The sequence below is a fragment of the Penicillium paradoxum genome (genome assembly GCF_028828445.1).
Source record: "Penicillium paradoxum strain IBT 22861 chromosome Unknown utg000005l_segment0_segment0, whole genome shotgun sequence".
Taxonomy (NCBI): domain Eukaryota; kingdom Fungi; phylum Ascomycota; class Eurotiomycetes; order Eurotiales; family Aspergillaceae; genus Penicillium; species Penicillium paradoxum.
The window spans coordinates 393,999-410,850 of record NW_026643183.1 but is presented as its reverse complement, the minus strand read 5'-3'; the positions used below and the strand labels follow the sequence as shown (position 1 = coordinate 410,850).

At 50.5% G+C, this 16,852-nt stretch overlaps 6 protein-coding genes across 6 annotated transcripts; 4 read left to right on the top strand and 2 right to left on the bottom strand.

Moving 5' to 3' along the window:
* Nucleotides 1–456: 456 nt before the first annotated feature.
* Nucleotides 457–1,804, top strand: N7457_005192 (uncharacterized protein; the record flags this gene model as incomplete). The annotated part of the gene is made up of 2 exons (XM_057176237.1): nucleotides 457–575; nucleotides 688–1,804. 2 exons carry the CDS (start codon nucleotides 457–459, stop codon nucleotides 1,802–1,804), a joined length of 1,236 nt encoding a protein of 411 aa, XP_057030539.1.
* An 848-nt stretch (nucleotides 1,805–2,652) lies between these two features.
* N7457_005191 (Hsp70 family protein) lies at nucleotides 2,653–4,785 on the top strand (the record flags this gene model as incomplete). The annotated part of the gene is made up of 4 exons (XM_057176236.1): nucleotides 2,653–3,042; nucleotides 3,104–4,036; nucleotides 4,087–4,525; nucleotides 4,586–4,785. 4 exons carry the CDS (start codon nucleotides 2,653–2,655, stop codon nucleotides 4,783–4,785), a joined length of 1,962 nt encoding a protein of 653 aa, XP_057030538.1.
* Nucleotides 4,786–5,471: 686 nt separating this feature from the next.
* N7457_005190 (tubulin-binding prefolding complex subunit GIM3) lies at nucleotides 5,472–6,145 on the bottom strand (the record flags this gene model as incomplete). The annotated part of the gene is made up of 4 exons (XM_057176235.1): nucleotides 5,472–5,664; nucleotides 5,779–5,846; nucleotides 5,922–6,053; nucleotides 6,128–6,145. The coding sequence occupies 4 exons, from the start codon at nucleotides 6,143–6,145 to the stop codon at nucleotides 5,472–5,474; spliced, it is 411 nt and encodes a 136-aa protein (XP_057030537.1).
* Nucleotides 6,146–7,078: 933 nt separating this feature from the next.
* N7457_005189 (autophagy-related protein 27) lies at nucleotides 7,079–8,219 on the top strand (the record flags this gene model as incomplete). Its single annotated transcript, XM_057176234.1, has 3 exons — nucleotides 7,079–7,340; nucleotides 7,426–7,936; nucleotides 8,024–8,219. 3 exons carry the CDS (start codon nucleotides 7,079–7,081, stop codon nucleotides 8,217–8,219), a joined length of 969 nt encoding a protein of 322 aa, XP_057030536.1.
* Nucleotides 8,220–9,458: 1,239 nt separating this feature from the next.
* Nucleotides 9,459–11,141, bottom strand: N7457_005188 (uncharacterized protein; the record flags this gene model as incomplete). Its single annotated transcript, XM_057176233.1, has 4 exons — nucleotides 9,459–9,602; nucleotides 9,661–10,539; nucleotides 10,836–11,018; nucleotides 11,079–11,141. 4 exons carry the CDS (start codon nucleotides 11,139–11,141, stop codon nucleotides 9,459–9,461), a joined length of 1,269 nt encoding a protein of 422 aa, XP_057030535.1.
* Nucleotides 11,142–13,010: 1,869 nt separating this feature from the next.
* On the top strand, nucleotides 13,011–15,797 carry N7457_005187 (ATP-dependent Clp protease ATP-binding subunit; the record flags this gene model as incomplete). The annotated part of the gene is made up of 1 exon (XM_057176232.1): nucleotides 13,011–15,797. The coding sequence occupies one exon, from the start codon at nucleotides 13,011–13,013 to the stop codon at nucleotides 15,795–15,797; it is 2,787 nt and encodes a 928-aa protein (XP_057030534.1).
* Nucleotides 15,798–16,852: the final 1,055 nt, after the last annotated feature.

Genomic DNA, 16,852 nt, shown 5'->3' with positions numbered 1-16,852 from the left:
CGTTTGATGCATGCGATATCCGTTTAATTGATTCGTTCCCCCCCCCTCCTATCAAATATAGATAGGATTGACTGAGCCGGATTACCTGCCTTGCCCATGCAATGATTGAGAAATAGATGGAAATTCTCTATTCAGACAGCTCATTTTGGATACAGGCATTTGCTATCAGAATTGCCTTTCCCCCTCCCTCCTAACTGTCATCCAAGTCGAAGTAATGACAATTCACGAAAGGCGGAAACAAGGGCGGTAGACTCAATTGGACCAATTAGAGTCAGTAGTGGCTTTAAGAAGGAATTTGCCCACTTGCTTGGTCTGCCCCTCCATATACTTTCTCTAGTCTTTCCTGTGTCGCTTTTCAGCAATTTTGCCCTTTTCATTGATATTGGTTCCACAGTGTGTCTGATTTGGTATTTTTGCACTGCACTATTGGACGTAGAGTAGTCCAACAACTCCCGCATGTCATCTGAACATCAACACCCCCAAGCCGGGGAGGAAAGCACTTGGGGCGGGGAATTTGACCCTTTTGCGGACCCCGAAGAGCGTAGGGTGCTCTTTGCTGCATTAGATTCCTTCAGGTACGTAGGTAGACAGTCGAAATAAAAAAAAAGCATTGACTTGCAGCCTCTGAACTGTTATATCGCACCCGATTGTTTACAACCTCGAATAGTTTGACTAACTCTCTTTCAGACAATATCGACGGAATGCTCATATGAATACCACTCATCGTCGGCGGCAAGCTTTCTACGCTTTGCCCTCGGCGCACTGGCAGATGCTCTCGGAACCCCCATTCTCCATCCTTGATAACTTCAATAAAGTGGACGATGCTATTGATGTCAACGCCGATATTGCCGATGCAATCCTTGCGATAGGTCTGGAGTCATTTGGCCTTCCTGCAGACCCGGACCAAAGCGACCCGACTCAAAATTGGCATGACATAGCAACTTCATCAGACGTCAACAAGGCGCACTCAACGATACGCCAGTTCTATAGAGATTGGAGTCTCGAAGGGCGACCTGAGAGAGAAGTCTGCTATGACCCCGTTCTCCAGGATCTTCACAATGAGTTCCAAACACGGCGCGACAGCGGCGAGGAAATCCGCGTTCTGGTCCCCGGCGCGGGCCTAGGTCGTCTAGTCTTCGATATCTGCATGGCAGGCTATGACGCCGAGGGAAATGAGATTTCCTACCATCAGCTGCTTGCCAGTAGCTGGGTTCTGAACCACACGGAGGGACCGTCCAAGCATGCACTTCATCCTTTTGCATTGCATTTCTCCAACCTCCAATCTCGTGCTCAGCAACTACGGCAAGTCATGATCCCTGACGTACACCCCGGATTTGCCATGCAGGAGGCTGCCAATGATGGGCGTCGCTTGGGCTCCATGTCCATGTCCGCCGCGGACTTCACCGTATTATATACTCAGCCGAATAACCAAGAGGCATTTGATGCAGTGACTACTGTATTCTTCATCGACACCGCACCAAACCTGATTCGATACATTGAGGCGATTCGGCACAGCCTCAAACCTAATGGGCTCTGGATCAACATTGGTCCTCTATTGTGGCACTTTGATGACGGTCACTCCCGCAGAGCAAGCGATGTCGGACACGAGGGGGCTGGGATTGGCGAGCCCGGAAATGTAGAACTATCCGAGGACGAAGTGCTGAGCCTTGTGGAGCGCATGGGCTTCTGCCTCGAGAAACGTGGGGATCGGCGGGCTTGCGGCTATATTCAGGATCCCAACAGCATGCTTCAGAATACGTACCGGCCCTCTCACTGGGTGATGCGAAAAATGGCCGGGGCTTGAAGGGCCTGGTCGGAAAGTGGCAGGGAAATATAACCCCTGTACTCCGTACTCGGTAAAGTACTGAGACACATAGTTACCTATAACATACATAACAAGGCTGTGTTCGCCCCTCCTTTTCTTGGTTTGGGGGCCAAAAATCGACGGAACAAAGAAGCCTAACGCTTCAGCCAAGAGTAAATAGACGGAAGCAGCTGGAATACTGCATCTTGTATCGTTCTCCAGAGTACCCCGGATGCCTTGAGGTCGCTGTACATAGAATCCATTGCACAACATATATAATACATCCCGGGGAACCCAAGAAAAAGACATGAAACGCGATTGGAATGTACAGAGTATTGAAAATGACATAAATATGAACATGAATACTAACTGCATTTCATGTTCGAGACCATGAGTTGGGGGCTTGGGGGGCTCCATAAATGGGGTACATGGTACCTGCTAAGTATAGTTAGAGGTCCTGTCGTTCGAAACTGCATCTCTCCCCTCTATATTATTATGATCTACCTAGACAGGTACTAATAGTTTTGTGATTCCTGAATTCTGTGATTTAACACCTCCCTTATGGTTCCTGTTTCGTGAACCCGATTCTTTCAGGTCTCTTTGATCTCCACAATAAACCCTCGTAAACCTCAGCCTCACTTCCCCCTCTTTCATCCTTTCCCCCTTCCAGTTCTTACCCTTTTCCTTTTTCTCCCTTGTCGCCGCACATAGACCTCATGAGTTCCCGATTCAACTTGTGGAAGAGGAAAGACAAAAGTCCGCCACATCCTCCCTCGAACACGGTGATCGTTCCTCCAACCCCCAGTTCCCCACCCCCATCCGGCCACAGTTCGTCAACAAGTCTTTCAATGAACAACCAACAACAAGGAGGCCGACCGCCGAGTTACTCAATGAACAACCGCCCAACTAGCCCGGCAGTAGGGCAGCGCGGTCATCCTCCGCCGCTCACCACAAACCTCCCATACAACCCGTCCAGTGTTCCTATGAACGGCCCACCAGGCTATGGCATGCATCCCATGGCTCCCAGCATAGCCCCTATGTCGAATAACCAGTACCCCGGGCGCAACCCTGCGGTCGAGATCGAGGGTGCCGGGCGCAACAACAAGGCTCAGTTGATTGTCGGTATTGACTTCGGCACGACCTTCTCTGGTGTCGCATACGCGTTCGCGACAAACAACGAGGCAAGAGAGGACATTATCACAGAATGGCCGGGTGCCGGAACCCACACCAAACAAAAAGTGAGCGCGCTTAACAAGTGATTCCCATGAATGAGAATCTGACCAGTGGCTTCCCGACTAGATCCCTACCGTGCTCTACTATGACCAATTCCAAAAGGTGGTAGGATGGGGCCCCGACATCGCCGATGCTCTCGCCCCCACCGGATACCCCAAACCCAACGTGCAGAAGGTCGAGTGGTTTAAGCTCCAGCTGATGCTTTCCGGAAATACCTACATTGACCCCATCAACCTGCCTCCCCTTCCTACCGGAAAGTCCGAAATCGACGTGGCTGCCGATTACCTTTTCAAGCTACGACAAGCCATGCGCGCTCAGTTGCAAAAGACACTGGGAGAGGTGTTCACGCGCGAGGAGCGCAACATCCGATATTACCTGACGGTACCAGCTATTTGGAACGATGCCGGCAAGGCTGCAACGCGAACCGCTGCTATCCAGGCTGGCTTTTTGCGCGACGAGAACGATAACCGTCTCACGCTAGTCTCGGAGCCCGAAGCGGCGGCATTGTTCTGTGCCAAGAGCGGACTGCTTAATTTGAAGGTGGGCGATGCCATCTTGATCGTGGATTGCGGTGGTGGTACCGTGGATTTGATTGCATACGAGGTCGAGGAAGAGCAGCCTTTCAGTGTGATGGAATGTACCGCCGGCTCTGGTGACTCGTGCGGCTCCACGGCACTGAACCGGAATTTCAGCAACATCTTGCGGGCAAAGATTCGGAAGATGAAGCTGCCAGATGCATCGCGGACCGCGGGCAAGGTCTACGCGAAATGCATCATGGACTTCGAGAATCGTATCAAGGCAGATTTCCGTAACAATGGACAGACATGGGCAGTGGATGTGGGTATTGAGGCTGATTTCCCCGAAGCTGGTATTGTGGAAGGCTATATGACCTTCACAAACGAGGAGATCCTTCAGTGCTTCGAGCCTGTCGTGAACCGTATCCTCGAATTGGTTCGCAATCAGATTATCGCTATCCAGGCACAAAATCGCCCGATTCAGGTAAGAGGCACTCGACCTAGCCTTTCACGTTAAACCTAACAATTTTGTAGAATGTTTTGGTCGTCGGTGGATTCGGTGCTTCAGAATATCTTTTCCAGCAGATCAAACTCCACGTGCCACCTCAGTACCAGACCAAGGTGGTCCGTCCTATGGACTCTGTGGCTGCGATCGTCAAGGGTGCAGTTACAGCAGGTATTACTGAACGTGTTATCACCCATCGCGTGGCCCGTCGACACTACCTGATGGCCACACTCCAGCCATTCAAGGAGGGATATCACCCGGAACAGTACCGTGTGCCCAGTTTGGATGGACGCGATCGATGCAAGTACACCCGTCAGATCTTCGTCCAGAAGGGGGAACGTGTCAGAATTGGCGAGCCGGTCAAGGTCAGCTTCTTCCGTCAGGTCGCACCTGGCGCCACACTCATGTACGAGGATGTTTTATACGCGTGTGATGAGGATGTATGCCCCGAATACACCAAGGATCCACGTAAGTTCGAGCTTGCTCTTTCTTCTTATAGCTTGTGTCAACCACTGACTCTTTCTCTAGGCATCAAGGAAGTCGTCACACTCACATCCGATCTATCACGCAAGAACCTAGAGACCGACTTTGAGCGCATGGACACACCCCAGGGCGTCTTCTACCGTGTCTACTTCGATATTTATCTCACGCTAGACGGCAGCGAATTCAGCGCCGAACTAGTCTGCCAGAACGAGATCATGGGCCGCTGCCGTGCCAAGTTCCGGTGATGACAGGAACGAGATACAAGAAAAACCTAAAAAACATGCGGATGTATATACATCTACACATCCATCAGCCCTGGAACATTCTCATTGGGAAACAGAAATTTGGTCACAACTCGGAGTTTTGTTGATTCGAATTTCTTTCTGTCGCTCTTGGGTCAATGAACTGGTCAAAAACTTACTCTCCATCGGAGGACCAGTTCTCACTACATCGGCGCATAGGCGTTATCTGTGTTGCTTCTTCCAGTTTCCTGTGCCAGTCCTAAATATATGCCACAGAATCGTGGTCCCATTTGTTGTCTATATTATGTGCTGGCGGCGGGATACCTTTCTTTTGTCTTTCTTCTTTCTTGGTTTTTTCTTTTCCTTTCTTCTTTTTTTCTCTCGCCCTCTTAGATACCTCTTGATTATTACGTTTTGCTTGAATGATATTGATGAATTGAGATCTGCATCTTACTTATAATACTTGATTTCTGCAAATATATATATGTCCATATGCCCGAGGATACTAGTGAAGCAAAAGCGTCGGTCCTGATCTTGGATCGGGTTCATCCATTCTACGTATTATAGGTGTTTAACTAATGAAGAATGTTGTATCCCCACCCTATGTTTTGGGTTGGGAATGGAAACGTCGAGGAAGAGAAATCCGAAGAGACAAAGACAAACGTGGTAATACATCTATTTCATCCCAATCAGGTCTCCAAGTTAATGCTGCGACCAAACCGCGCGTACAGCGCAACCTTCAGCTGCTGCATTTCATCGCGCAGCTCGCCGAGCGAGTCTTCCAGCTTCGAAACATCTGCGTCGATCTTCTCTGTTGACGTCGAGAGCATCCCCTGGGCGTCTGATAGCGGCAGTTGAAAGAATGAGTCGCCGATTTTGTAGCTATAGCGGCCATTAGTGATTATTCTTCTGCTCTTCGAACAGCATAAAACGAGAATTGCAAAGAACAACGAAAGGTAATCATCTCAAAAAGAAAAGGAGAAGGGTGTTGCATACGGCACAAGCTCATCTTCATCGGCAAGCTCCAGCTCCATCGAGATCTCTTCCAGATCCTCCTTATCCTTCTGTAATCCAGTTAGCAAGTTATTCTATACATAAACGGGAACGTGATTCAATTCTTAAGAGAAAATGAGACGTACCTGCTTCCCCTTCAGTTGCTCCTCGAGCACAGTCTCGCGCTGATGCAACCGACTGAACCGGTTAATCTTCTCCTGATCCTCACGGTGGACTTCATTCTCATCATTGCCTGACGCCTCGTCGGCTTTTGTAAGCTGCGCGTTGGCCCGGTTAGCTTCCGAGCTTGGGATTTGGCGGGGTCGCGCGTGGGCTTGGAGGGGTAGCCTACCATGCGGGGTTGCACCATTTTGGCTGTGTAGGGAGAGCAGAATTGTGTGGTTCTGTGGAGAGAGATCGTCTGTTCTTCTTGTGTTTAGGGATTGCTCTGTTGCCTCGATTTGGGGGGAGTTGGTTGGTTCGGGCTTTTGATATCGCGTTTGAGTGGGTGGCCCGTGCGCGGATTGGCGATGGGATGAGAAGCAACGTTTTAGACGTAGGCAATGGGGTTGGTATGGGTATTAGAAGCACTTGGACTGTGTGGTGAAGTGCTGTATGGGGTCTTTGATTCTCTGGCTTTTCTCTCCGAGGCTCGCAAGCGGTTCTTCTGTTATACTATCTGTGTTCGTTTTAGGCTTTGGACCTTGTACCTGTGTGCCTGGTCTGGGGTTCTACTGGGCTAGGAACAGTCTGTATGTTCTTAATATCGCTTGGAGAGACTTGATACTGTGGGTTTGTGAGCCCATTCTGACTGAGATATTATTTCTGAGCCTGTCTGTATGCGGTAGGTCAGGTTAGGTAGTCTATCGGGTACTTTGCCGGAGTGACATCATTGCAACTTTCTATATAAAGAAAAGAAAAAAAAAAAAAAAAAAGAAGAAGAAGAAGTAATAGACCAAAGCGCCCGAACGCTCAGTTCATAACTTGTCCAAGGCACATTCCCATCGAGTTGGGCGTTCAACACTGCACCGAGTAGCGTTGCCAAAACACCGCCTTGGAGAAACGAAAACACCTCCGCAGGAACCCCGGTCATCGCCATCTCCCCAACTTCACAACAGAGACCAACCTTGTCTCTCTGCAACAACCTCGATTCTGTTACCAGTGCAGCCGGTCACACTCCTGTGTACATCTGCCCTCGTGACCGTCTCTACTTGAGCTATCGAGCTCCAACCCGAAAGCCTCATCTCAGCTTTCATCGGCCCTTCCATCGCTCCCTCCCAGACCGCGGCTCACATCGATCATCATGCGATTACAATTAAGCGGAGTCTCACTCCTCCTTTCTGCTGCTTTATCAAGCGTCGCATCCGCATCCAGTTTCGACTGCGCGCACATCGAGATCAACAATTACAAATACGATCTCAGTCCCCTAAAGGGCGTCCATGAAGTGACTCACAGCGTGACGACAGACAATTTTGTGACGAATACAACCTACCGATTGAACATTTGTAATATCCTCGATGGTGCAGCCCGATTCGGCGACGCGACGTGCGAAGCTAGCAAAAATGGTACGTTCCAGGCTGGGGAGTCGCGACCATGCCGAAATAGTCTGCTCCATGAACTATTCATACTAATTGACATGCAATTTTACAGTCTGCGGATTCGTACACCGATCCGCAAAAGACGGAAACGGCCGCTCCACGTTCGGCTTCCCGATCGTCGGTCTCGATCCCGCGGGCCAAGGATCAACGAACCCCGAGATGAAGCGATTGAAGGAAATCGACCCGGAGACTGAGGGACTCCGCATCAGACTGGAAGGCGGCTCATACAAGGGAGATACAAATGACCAGAAGGCCAAGAAGGCAGCTGCTATCATCGAGTTCCAATGCGACCACGAGCGATCGGGATTGGAGGGTCTGCGCTCGCTCGCCGATGACCTGGAAACAAAAGAGCGCCGACGGAGAGCAGAGGGTGAAGGCGATGGTGCTGTGCCGGCGGGCAACAGCAGCAGTCTGCAGTTCAAGAGCTTTGGCCCGTCGGACGATGATACCTATATCCTGGGACTGGACTGGCGCACAAAGTACGCCTGCGACGAGTACGAGAAAGAGAAGGGTGATGCGCCCAGCTCTAACAGCTGGGGTTTCTTCACCTGGTTGATCATCATGTGAGCATTTCCCTGATTTATAGCGACTTCGTCCGCTTCTTCCTCCTCTTTCACATTGTTGAATGTTTTGCTGATCAATTCACCTAGTGCCTTCCTCTGCATCGCCGCCTACCTCATCTTCGGTTCCTGGCTCAACTACAACCGCTACGGCGCCCGTGGTTGGGACCTCCTCCCGCACAGCGACACCATCCGCGAGCTCCCATACCTCTTCCAGGACTGGATCCGCCGTGTGATCAATTCCCTTCAAGGAGCGGGTTCCCGGGGTGGCTACAGTGCGGTATGAAGCCGCTTGGCTTGGATAGATTGCGACTTATAGTCACTTGTACTTTTGGATGAAGATGCACGATCCTTTGTTCCTACTGGGCGGTTTGGCCGGGATTTCATTGCCTTGATTGCAGACTGTTTCTGCAAATGTTTTTCAATGAGTTTGTATGGCGCTAGATGAGTGCGGATTTTATATGCTTGGCCATAACGAATGATATACCTCCTTCGGAGGCTGTTTTCTCGATGGGCATATTTGCTTATGATCATGTTCAATATCATCTCTGGGCTTCCTGAATTTCTGAGACCTAATATGCCTCGTTCAGCACTTTCCAAATGGTCTGCGAGATTAGTATATCTTCTAGGGGTTAAACAGATGCCACCAGCTTCCACCCATCGGCAACTTCATATAGTTGTACCAGTGCGTGCCACATCCAGCTTCGCATTCGGGTGTAGAGCTCAGATTAGGTTGCGTGATCTGTACATGTAACTTTTGTCGGAGAGCATCTCTCTTTTCCTCTATCTTCTCTTCCTTGTTACCCTTGTTGGGTCCAATATTCTTCTGATTGGCCTACACTTTACCATCTCTTATTCCTCGGTCAACCAATCGTATGCAAGCACTCTCACCTAGCTGGGATGTCTTGACACTCATAGAATATGACATACTATCCCCATTATGGTTTCTTTGATGGCTCGAGCCGACGGTTCGACAAATTCTTCGCAGTACGGATTCTAACCAATTTTCCAAGCAAGTGAGCTCTTTATGGTAAACAGAGGGCTGATGCCAAGCTTGCTATGAACTGACAGACAAGATGAAGGGATTGGCGTGATACATCTGCCGTTGATCATACAGACTTTGATGTTGGAGGATCCGCCATGAAGCTCTGGCAATAGGGAAGGACGAGATGCTTAGTGATACATGTTATCGTTCGCCTTGAAAGTCCCAATTCGGCGGCTCAGAAATAAATCGCATATCTTAGGCTAGCATTCGATTGAATCAAACATGCTTGATCTCGAAAAAGACAAGAGCAGCAGGATAAAACATAGATGCAACTGCAGCAAACATCGTTACGGTCATCAACCAATCCTCTTGGAGATGGCGTCATCCAAATCAAATCGTTCTCATCATTCGAAAGGAGCGGTCAGTTGGGAAGAACATGGGCATATTCCTCTTGCTCTTTCCACTTCACACTCTCATTCATAGGAATGTCCCGAGACCCGAGGACTGCGCGCATCCCCAGTCCAAGCTCCCTCATTCAATCTAGATCTTCACGGCGAATGACTTGAGGTACAAGTAGTCGGCCATGTTGCGATCAACTGTCTGCCGGATCAGAGCAGCCTTCTTCTCGCCATACTTCTTCCGCCACTCAGCATCGAATTCTTCCTCAGTCTTGACAGCACGTTTCTACCAGAACTATTAGCCCAAGGTCTCACCTTCCCACACCAACAGAATGACAACTTACATGCTGCCTCTGCACCAGCGCCTTCGACTCAATAGCATCATTATGGAACCCGCGCCATTTCTCAAATGCATTCCTCGCAACCGCATGGTCCTCCTCGGTATCCCACGTCAGCATTTCCGGGTTGTACCGCAGACCAACACTGTTACAGAAAGCCTCAATAGTCTTCGCCGGCTCATCCAGCATGTCATCCGCGTCAATGACACAAACCTCAACGCCAGTGCTGTCAGCAGTCGCCTGGTCACCGTTCCCGGCATCCAGCTCCGGGCGCGTCGCTACACGCGGGCCGACAAGACCGGTTTCGCGCAGGAAATCAAAGTGCCTACGCAGCTCGTCGTACCCAGCTTCCAGCGGGTCGTAGTTGTGGAACCCGGTCACGTCGTCCAGAGGTGGAATTGTGCACCGCAGGTACGACGGCACGCTGTAGTGCGGGTCGCGGATTAGGAAGGCCCAGTGGAACTGCTCTTGCAGCTCGCGAGGCATGACGGTTGGGTTGCCGGGCTCTGGGGCTGTGTCGTACGGGTAGGGTTCCTTGTGGACTCCGTTGGTGTGACCGTTAGTGGTACCATTACTATAGCCATTGGTGTGCCCGTTGGTATAGCCGTTGGTCTCATGATGACCGTTCGTGCCGTTGGCCATGCCGTTCGAGATCCCGTTGACCTCGTTGGTGTGGCCGTTCGGGGTGCCGGAATGGCCGTTGGTGTGCGCGGTACCGTTGGCACTGTTGACACCGTTCGCACCGTTGGCCTGGGGTAAGTAGCCATTGGCACGATTGGTTCCGACACCGCGCTTGAGGCGCAGTAGAGATGGGGCAGGGCTTGCGGGCATGCCATTCGGTGGAAGCAAGTAGTGGTCGATGTCCTTGATGAATATCCTCTTTCCCTGTGAAAAGGTAAGTATCTCCTCACAGAAAAGCGCAAATATTCCAGTCCGCTATGTGGATCTCCATGATCATTCAGCACTCCGGGGCAAGTCTGTGGTTTTACAATGTGCAGAGAAAGGGGAGACAGATTGCCTTGGGGCTACAGCCTTGGGGCTACATCTGAAGGGGAAATGACCGAAAATGTAAATGGGGAAGGAGTCTTCCCTCATATTCAATCCGCAAAGGGAGAATATGAAGAGCATTACGAAGAGGGTGGGCAAGAACGCGAGAGATTTCGCAAAAAGAAGGGTCGGACCTGAGTAGCTTCACGCTCCAGTCTATCCATCACAGTGCTATAAGTCGAATTGGCGAATCCACTATCCAGACGTGCTTGTTCATCGTCTGCGAATCGGCTGGAGAGGCGCTCCGGCCCGTAGTAGAACGCATCGCCAAACGGCTCATGGACACACTGAATGGTGTCTCGCTGAGTCATGAAGACCTGTAACCAGTCAGATAATGCTCGAAATTGCCTTTATTTTGATCGATTGTTCGCTCTTACTCGCTCAAAGGCCGTGGAGCATGCTCTCGGATGCGTGGCCACAAAAATCGGCTTGTCAGACATCCTTGTAAATGTGTATAAAGATCAACAGATGAATGTTGGCCGGGATAGTATTGCAATCTCCGGGGATTGTCCGGGTTAGGGGAAGAGCTGAAGGTAATCGTAAATAAACTTGCAGTGGATCAAGTCTTTGATCAATTATAGCCAGGATAATTCAAATGAAATCGGGCCGTTTAAGCTGCGGCGCGTTAAAGATTTTCTGCTTTGGGTAGCGCGGCTCGAGGCTAGCTTTTCCAGAAAAGAGCCCCAATAGAGCAGCGAATGCGAGAGCTTCTTGATGGTCTCAGATTCAATTACTATGGCGTGAGAATAATGGAGAAGATGCAGGGAGAGAGGGGGGAGCTAAAACTCTTTATATGAAGAATGACATAAGGTACCAGGTCAAGAACCGGCTTGATTTATTTTAATTTTTCAGAGCCTCGGGAGGCGGAGAGATATCCAGAGCTGGCTATTGCTCTACCATGGAAAAAGAAAGGAAACAATTGGGATTGTCTCCTATTTAGCATTTATCGCCTAGAGAGGAGGGTATTGAGGTCGAGGGTGCGTGTTACGCATAAGGCATAGTAGGGCAGCATGACCCCCTCTTGTGGACAATGTTGATGTTAGTAGCACAATAGTCCGGGTAGTATTGCATATCTTGAAGCCATCGAACAAAAGCCTCGAACGCGTGCCCAACATTAGCTTCAGCACGCCTTGGATTCGGAGGAGCTAATCATGGACGCCATAAAGCCTCTTGCCCCTCTCTGCCCCGCAGGAACCTTTCCGCTTCTATTTTCTCATGTTGTACGGAGTAGAAGACACGAAATGAAATAGCAAAAGCCTTCCACCTTCCGTGGTGGAAAGACCAATTGGAAAACAAGTTGCGGGCAGCGGCAGGGATCGATATCCATTTCTGGAGGCGCCGGGAACAAGTATCCACCACGCTCCTGAAATGATGCTCCCCTTTCATGGGACCCGGTGAAAGTAGAGTTGCTTAAGTGTTTCGAAAAAGGCCTCGAATAACCCACGGCCGAATAGCTAGAGTGCTTGCAGAGGTCTGATCCTGGCTAAGGTTCGAGATCGAATTCTTTGCATTCTCATTGCTCTGGGGATGTCCCGCCTGACGTCATTGACTGGGTGTGGGACATTTTCCGTCGGCTATCGTGGGAAATGATATACAATGTAAGCAAGGCATGGTACCTAGGTAAGTACCCACATATGTATGTCTATGTACGGAGTAGGTAAAAGAATATTCTCAAGGGCTTCCCGAACCCCGAGCTTCGACGGTGCCTGGGCAGTCGTCAGTGGCATATTGTAAGATGATGGTCACATCTGGATTTCGCGGGTAAGGGCCTGTGGGCCTCTTGGGCTGTTTCCAACGATCCACTGCAAGGCACACCAATACGCAAGCCTCATGTAGAACCCGCCAGTAGAGGGGTTAGCGCCGAATCATCTCTTCAACATGGAGAGCCTGAAGACCCAAGGGTTATGGTTTGCTGGTTTGCGCGATTTAATCCGATAATGCTGACCTCATCTCGGAGCAGATAGGGCCCAGATGTCAGTGACCGGGAGGTCACGTGACACACACGTGGCTTATCGGTGAGATATCACGTGTCCTGTCATCTGGAACTGTCAGGCAACGTCTGGCAGTTTCTGGAAGGCGGTGGAAACGAGTGGTGACGCCATGTTCTTTGTGGCAGCTTCGGCCAACCCACGCGCCAGGACTATATGAACTTGCATCATCGTGTTTCAGCCTGCTTTTTTCTCCAATTTACTTGCTCACATACAAAATACTGGCTTCTTCATCTGTGCCACGCCTGACACAACTGGAATCCCACCCCTCATAATTCCACTATCTACACCTACTGATATCACCCCACTATTCCGTTCAACATGAACGGCGCTCAGTTTACAGATCGGGCCAACAAGTCCTTGCTCGACTCGAGCAGTCTGTGCGAACAATATGCACACTCCCAAATTCTGCCTCTCCACCTGGCAGTTGCATTACTCAACCCCTCCCCAGACGAGTCGGAAGACCAACAGACTCCCTCTGGTGCCCATTCTTCACACGATGCGTCCACTGCACCTCTCTTCCGCCAGGTGATCGAAAAGGCCCACGGCGATGCTCAGCTTCTTGACCGAGCGCTAATGAAGTTGCTGGTCCGCCTACCGAGTCAAGACCCTCCTCCAGAAAACCCGAGTGTCTCTCCTCAACTCGCAAAAGTTATCCGATCCGCCACCGACTTATCCAAGACCCAAAAGGATAGCTTCGTTGCGGTCGATCACCTCATTCAGTCTGTCTGCCAGGACTCACAAGTCCAGCGCGCTTTGGGCGATGCCAATATTCCCAACCTAAAGTTGATCGACACTGCTGTCCAGCAAATTCGTGGTACACGGCGGGTCGACTCTAAGACTGCCGACGCGGAAAGCGAGGATGAGAACCTGAAGAAATTCACCATTGATATGACTTCTTTGGCTCGGGAGGGCAAGATCGATCCGGTCATTGGCCGAGAAGAAGAGATTCGCCGCGTTATTCGTATTCTCAGCCGACGCACAAAGAACAACCCCGTGCTCATCGGTGAGCCCGGTGTTGGTAAGACTACTATTGTCGAGGGTCTGGCTCGCCGCATTGTCAACGCTGATATTCCCGCCAATCTGGCTCAATGCCGCCTTCTTTCTCTCGATGTCGGTTCTTTGGTTGCGGGCAGCAAATACCGCGGTGAATTCGAAGAACGCATGAAGGGTGTCCTCAAAGAAATCGAAGAATCCAAGCAGACCATCGTCCTGTTCGTCGATGAGATCCACTTGCTCATGGGTGCTGGATCTAGCGGCGAAGGGGGCATGGACGCTGCAAACCTACTCAAGCCCATGCTGGCTCGTGGTCAGCTGCACTGCATTGGTGCCACCACTCTCAGCGAATACCGCAAGTATATCGAGAAGGACCAAGCCTTCGAGCGACGATTCCAACAGGTCCTTGTCAAGGAACCCACCGTTCCGGAAACCATTTCTATTCTCCGTGGTCTGAAGGAAAAGTACGAAGTTCACCACGGTGTCAACATTCTCGATGGTGCTATTGTCACTGCCGCCACTCTTGCCTCCCGCTACTTGACAGGCCGTCGACTCCCCGATTCTGCAGTCGATCTGATTGACGAGGCTGCTGCTGCAGTCCGCGTCACCCGCGAATCCGAGCCAGAGGCCCTCGATACTCTGGAGAGAAAGGCTCGTCAACTTCAAATCGAAATTCACGCTCTCGAGCGCGAAAAGGACGATGCATCCAAAGCTCGTCTTGAGGCTGCCAAACAGGAAGCTGCCAATGTTGGCGAGGAGCTCCGACCAATGCGCGAGAAGTACGAAAGTGAAAAGCAGCGCAGCCGTGAAGTTCAGGATGCCAAGATCAAACTTGACTCCCTCAAAGTCAAGCGCGACGAAGCTGAACGTATGGGCGACACCCAAACCGCTGCTGATCTCGAGTACTATGCTATCCCAGAAACGAAAACCCTCATCGACCGTCTGGAGGCCGACCGCGTCAAGGCCGATGCCGAACGTCGCGCTCAATCAGGCGACGCCGGTGAAGCACTCCTTGCCGATGCAGTCGGTCCAGATCAAATCAATGAGATCGTCGGCCGGTGGACCGGTATCCCCGTCACCAGGCTCAAGACCACAGAGAAGGACAAACTGCTCCACATGGAGAAGTCCCTTGGAAAGCTTGTCATTGGTCAGAAGGAAGCTGTTATCTCGGTCTCCAATGCCATTCGCCTGCAGCGCTCAGGGCTCAGTAACCCCAACGCACCTCCCAGCTTCTTGTTCTGCGGTCCCTCCGGTACCGGTAAAACCTTGCTCACCAAGGCGCTTGCCGAATTCCTCTTCGATGACCCAAAGGCAATGATCCGATTCGACATGTCCGAGTATCAGGAGCGACATTCACTGAGCCGTATGATTGGTGCACCTCCCGGATATGTTGGTCATGATGCTGGTGGCCAACTGACCGAAAGCCTTCGTCGCCGCCCATTCTCTATCTTGTTGTTCGATGAAGTCGAGAAAGCTGCGAAGGAAGTCCTCACTGTTCTTCTTCAACTCATGGACGACGGTCGTATTACCGATGGACAAGGCCGCATCGTCGACGCAAAGAACTGCATCGTTGTCATGACTTCCAACTTGGGAGCTGAGTTCCTCGCCCGTCCCACCACCAAGGATGGTCGCATTGACCCCCAGACCCGGGAATTGGTCATGGGTGCACTCCGCGACTACTTCCTGCCCGAATTCCTCAACCGTATCTCCAGCACTGTCATCTTCAACCGTCTCACCCGAAGGGAAATTCGCAAGATCGTCGACCTTCGTCTCGGTGAAGTGCAGAAGCGGCTCGATCACAACGGCCGCAGTGTCCTCATCCAATGCACAGATGATGTCAAGGACTACCTCGGTGAAGCTGGCTATTCCCCAGCCTATGGCGCCCGTCCCTTGGGCCGACTCATCGAACGTGAGGTCCTCAACCGTCTCGCTGTTCTCATCCTGCGCGGAAGCATCCAAGATGGAGAGGTGGCTCGTGTCATCTTGTCACCCGAAGGCCGCATCGAGGTCTTGCCTAACCATTCCGTTGACGAGAGCAGTGATGATGATGAAATGGTGGATGATGATGGTGACTCCACGATGAACGAAGACACTGACCTGTACGATGATTAGACGGTCTCTGATCTTTTGAAAGACCATAAAAACAGGAGTTGTACATACCGAGCGATGATGAGATGATTCACGATTTTTCTTTTTCTTTCTTTTTCTTTTTTTCTTGTCACCTCTGCTTTTATTCACCTTTACATGGCGTTGCTCTATCTTGGTCGCATTCTGCTTTCAATGTACTTATGTAGTCTTCGCTCGGTGGATACGTCCTTGGGTCGAAGGCTTATTTGCCTCGACAATATCGTGTTAATACACATTCTTACTTTCTATTCCAGCCTTGAACAATACATACTTGCTCATACATACTTAGTTTCCCAAATCTTGCAGTGTAGAACACCTACTGTCAGTGGGTACATACAGTTATCACGAGATCTTGAGTTGCCCTAGTTATTTTCAGAACTTAAATCAGAATACTGTTTAGCATTGTTGCCTCTTCCAAACATGTAGGTATATATCAGAGTAGAATGACCCTGGAGATTCATATTCTCTTTCTCTTATCGAATGCCTAACATTCTTATGCCATTGAAAAGCTTATGTAGCTACGGTGTATTCCCAGTATGAAGCAATCTCCCGACCGCTGACGATAGTCTAGGTGATGGATCTACAACGGACTATCTGTGTTATGGAGATATGGAGAGAGGAATTGAATATTGCTATCTCACTATGATTGCTCGTTATTCTGAACATCCACATCTTCCTCCTTCTCTTCCCTTCCACTCTGAAACCGCACGGAGTACTCCGTAGCAAGCTCCCAACTGGGATCACGGCATATACCCAGTATTATGCAGCCTCTGATACCTGATCCCTCACTAAAGGTGGCTTCTCCCGAGCTTACGTAGGGAGTTGCTCTATGCGGAGTGCCGCAGAAAAGTTGATGATACCGATGCTGCTCTTTCACCACTTTATGCGAACCCAAGGCACATGAGAGATCTAAAAAAAAAACCGTTTTTGTCCGTCCTTTTTTCCGGGTTGTTAGCCTGTTTAGGAAGTAAGAAGACCTACTTGGGCATTGAGTGCCCCTCACGTAAACAAGAATGCGGGCGTCTCCCAAAGATCCCGTC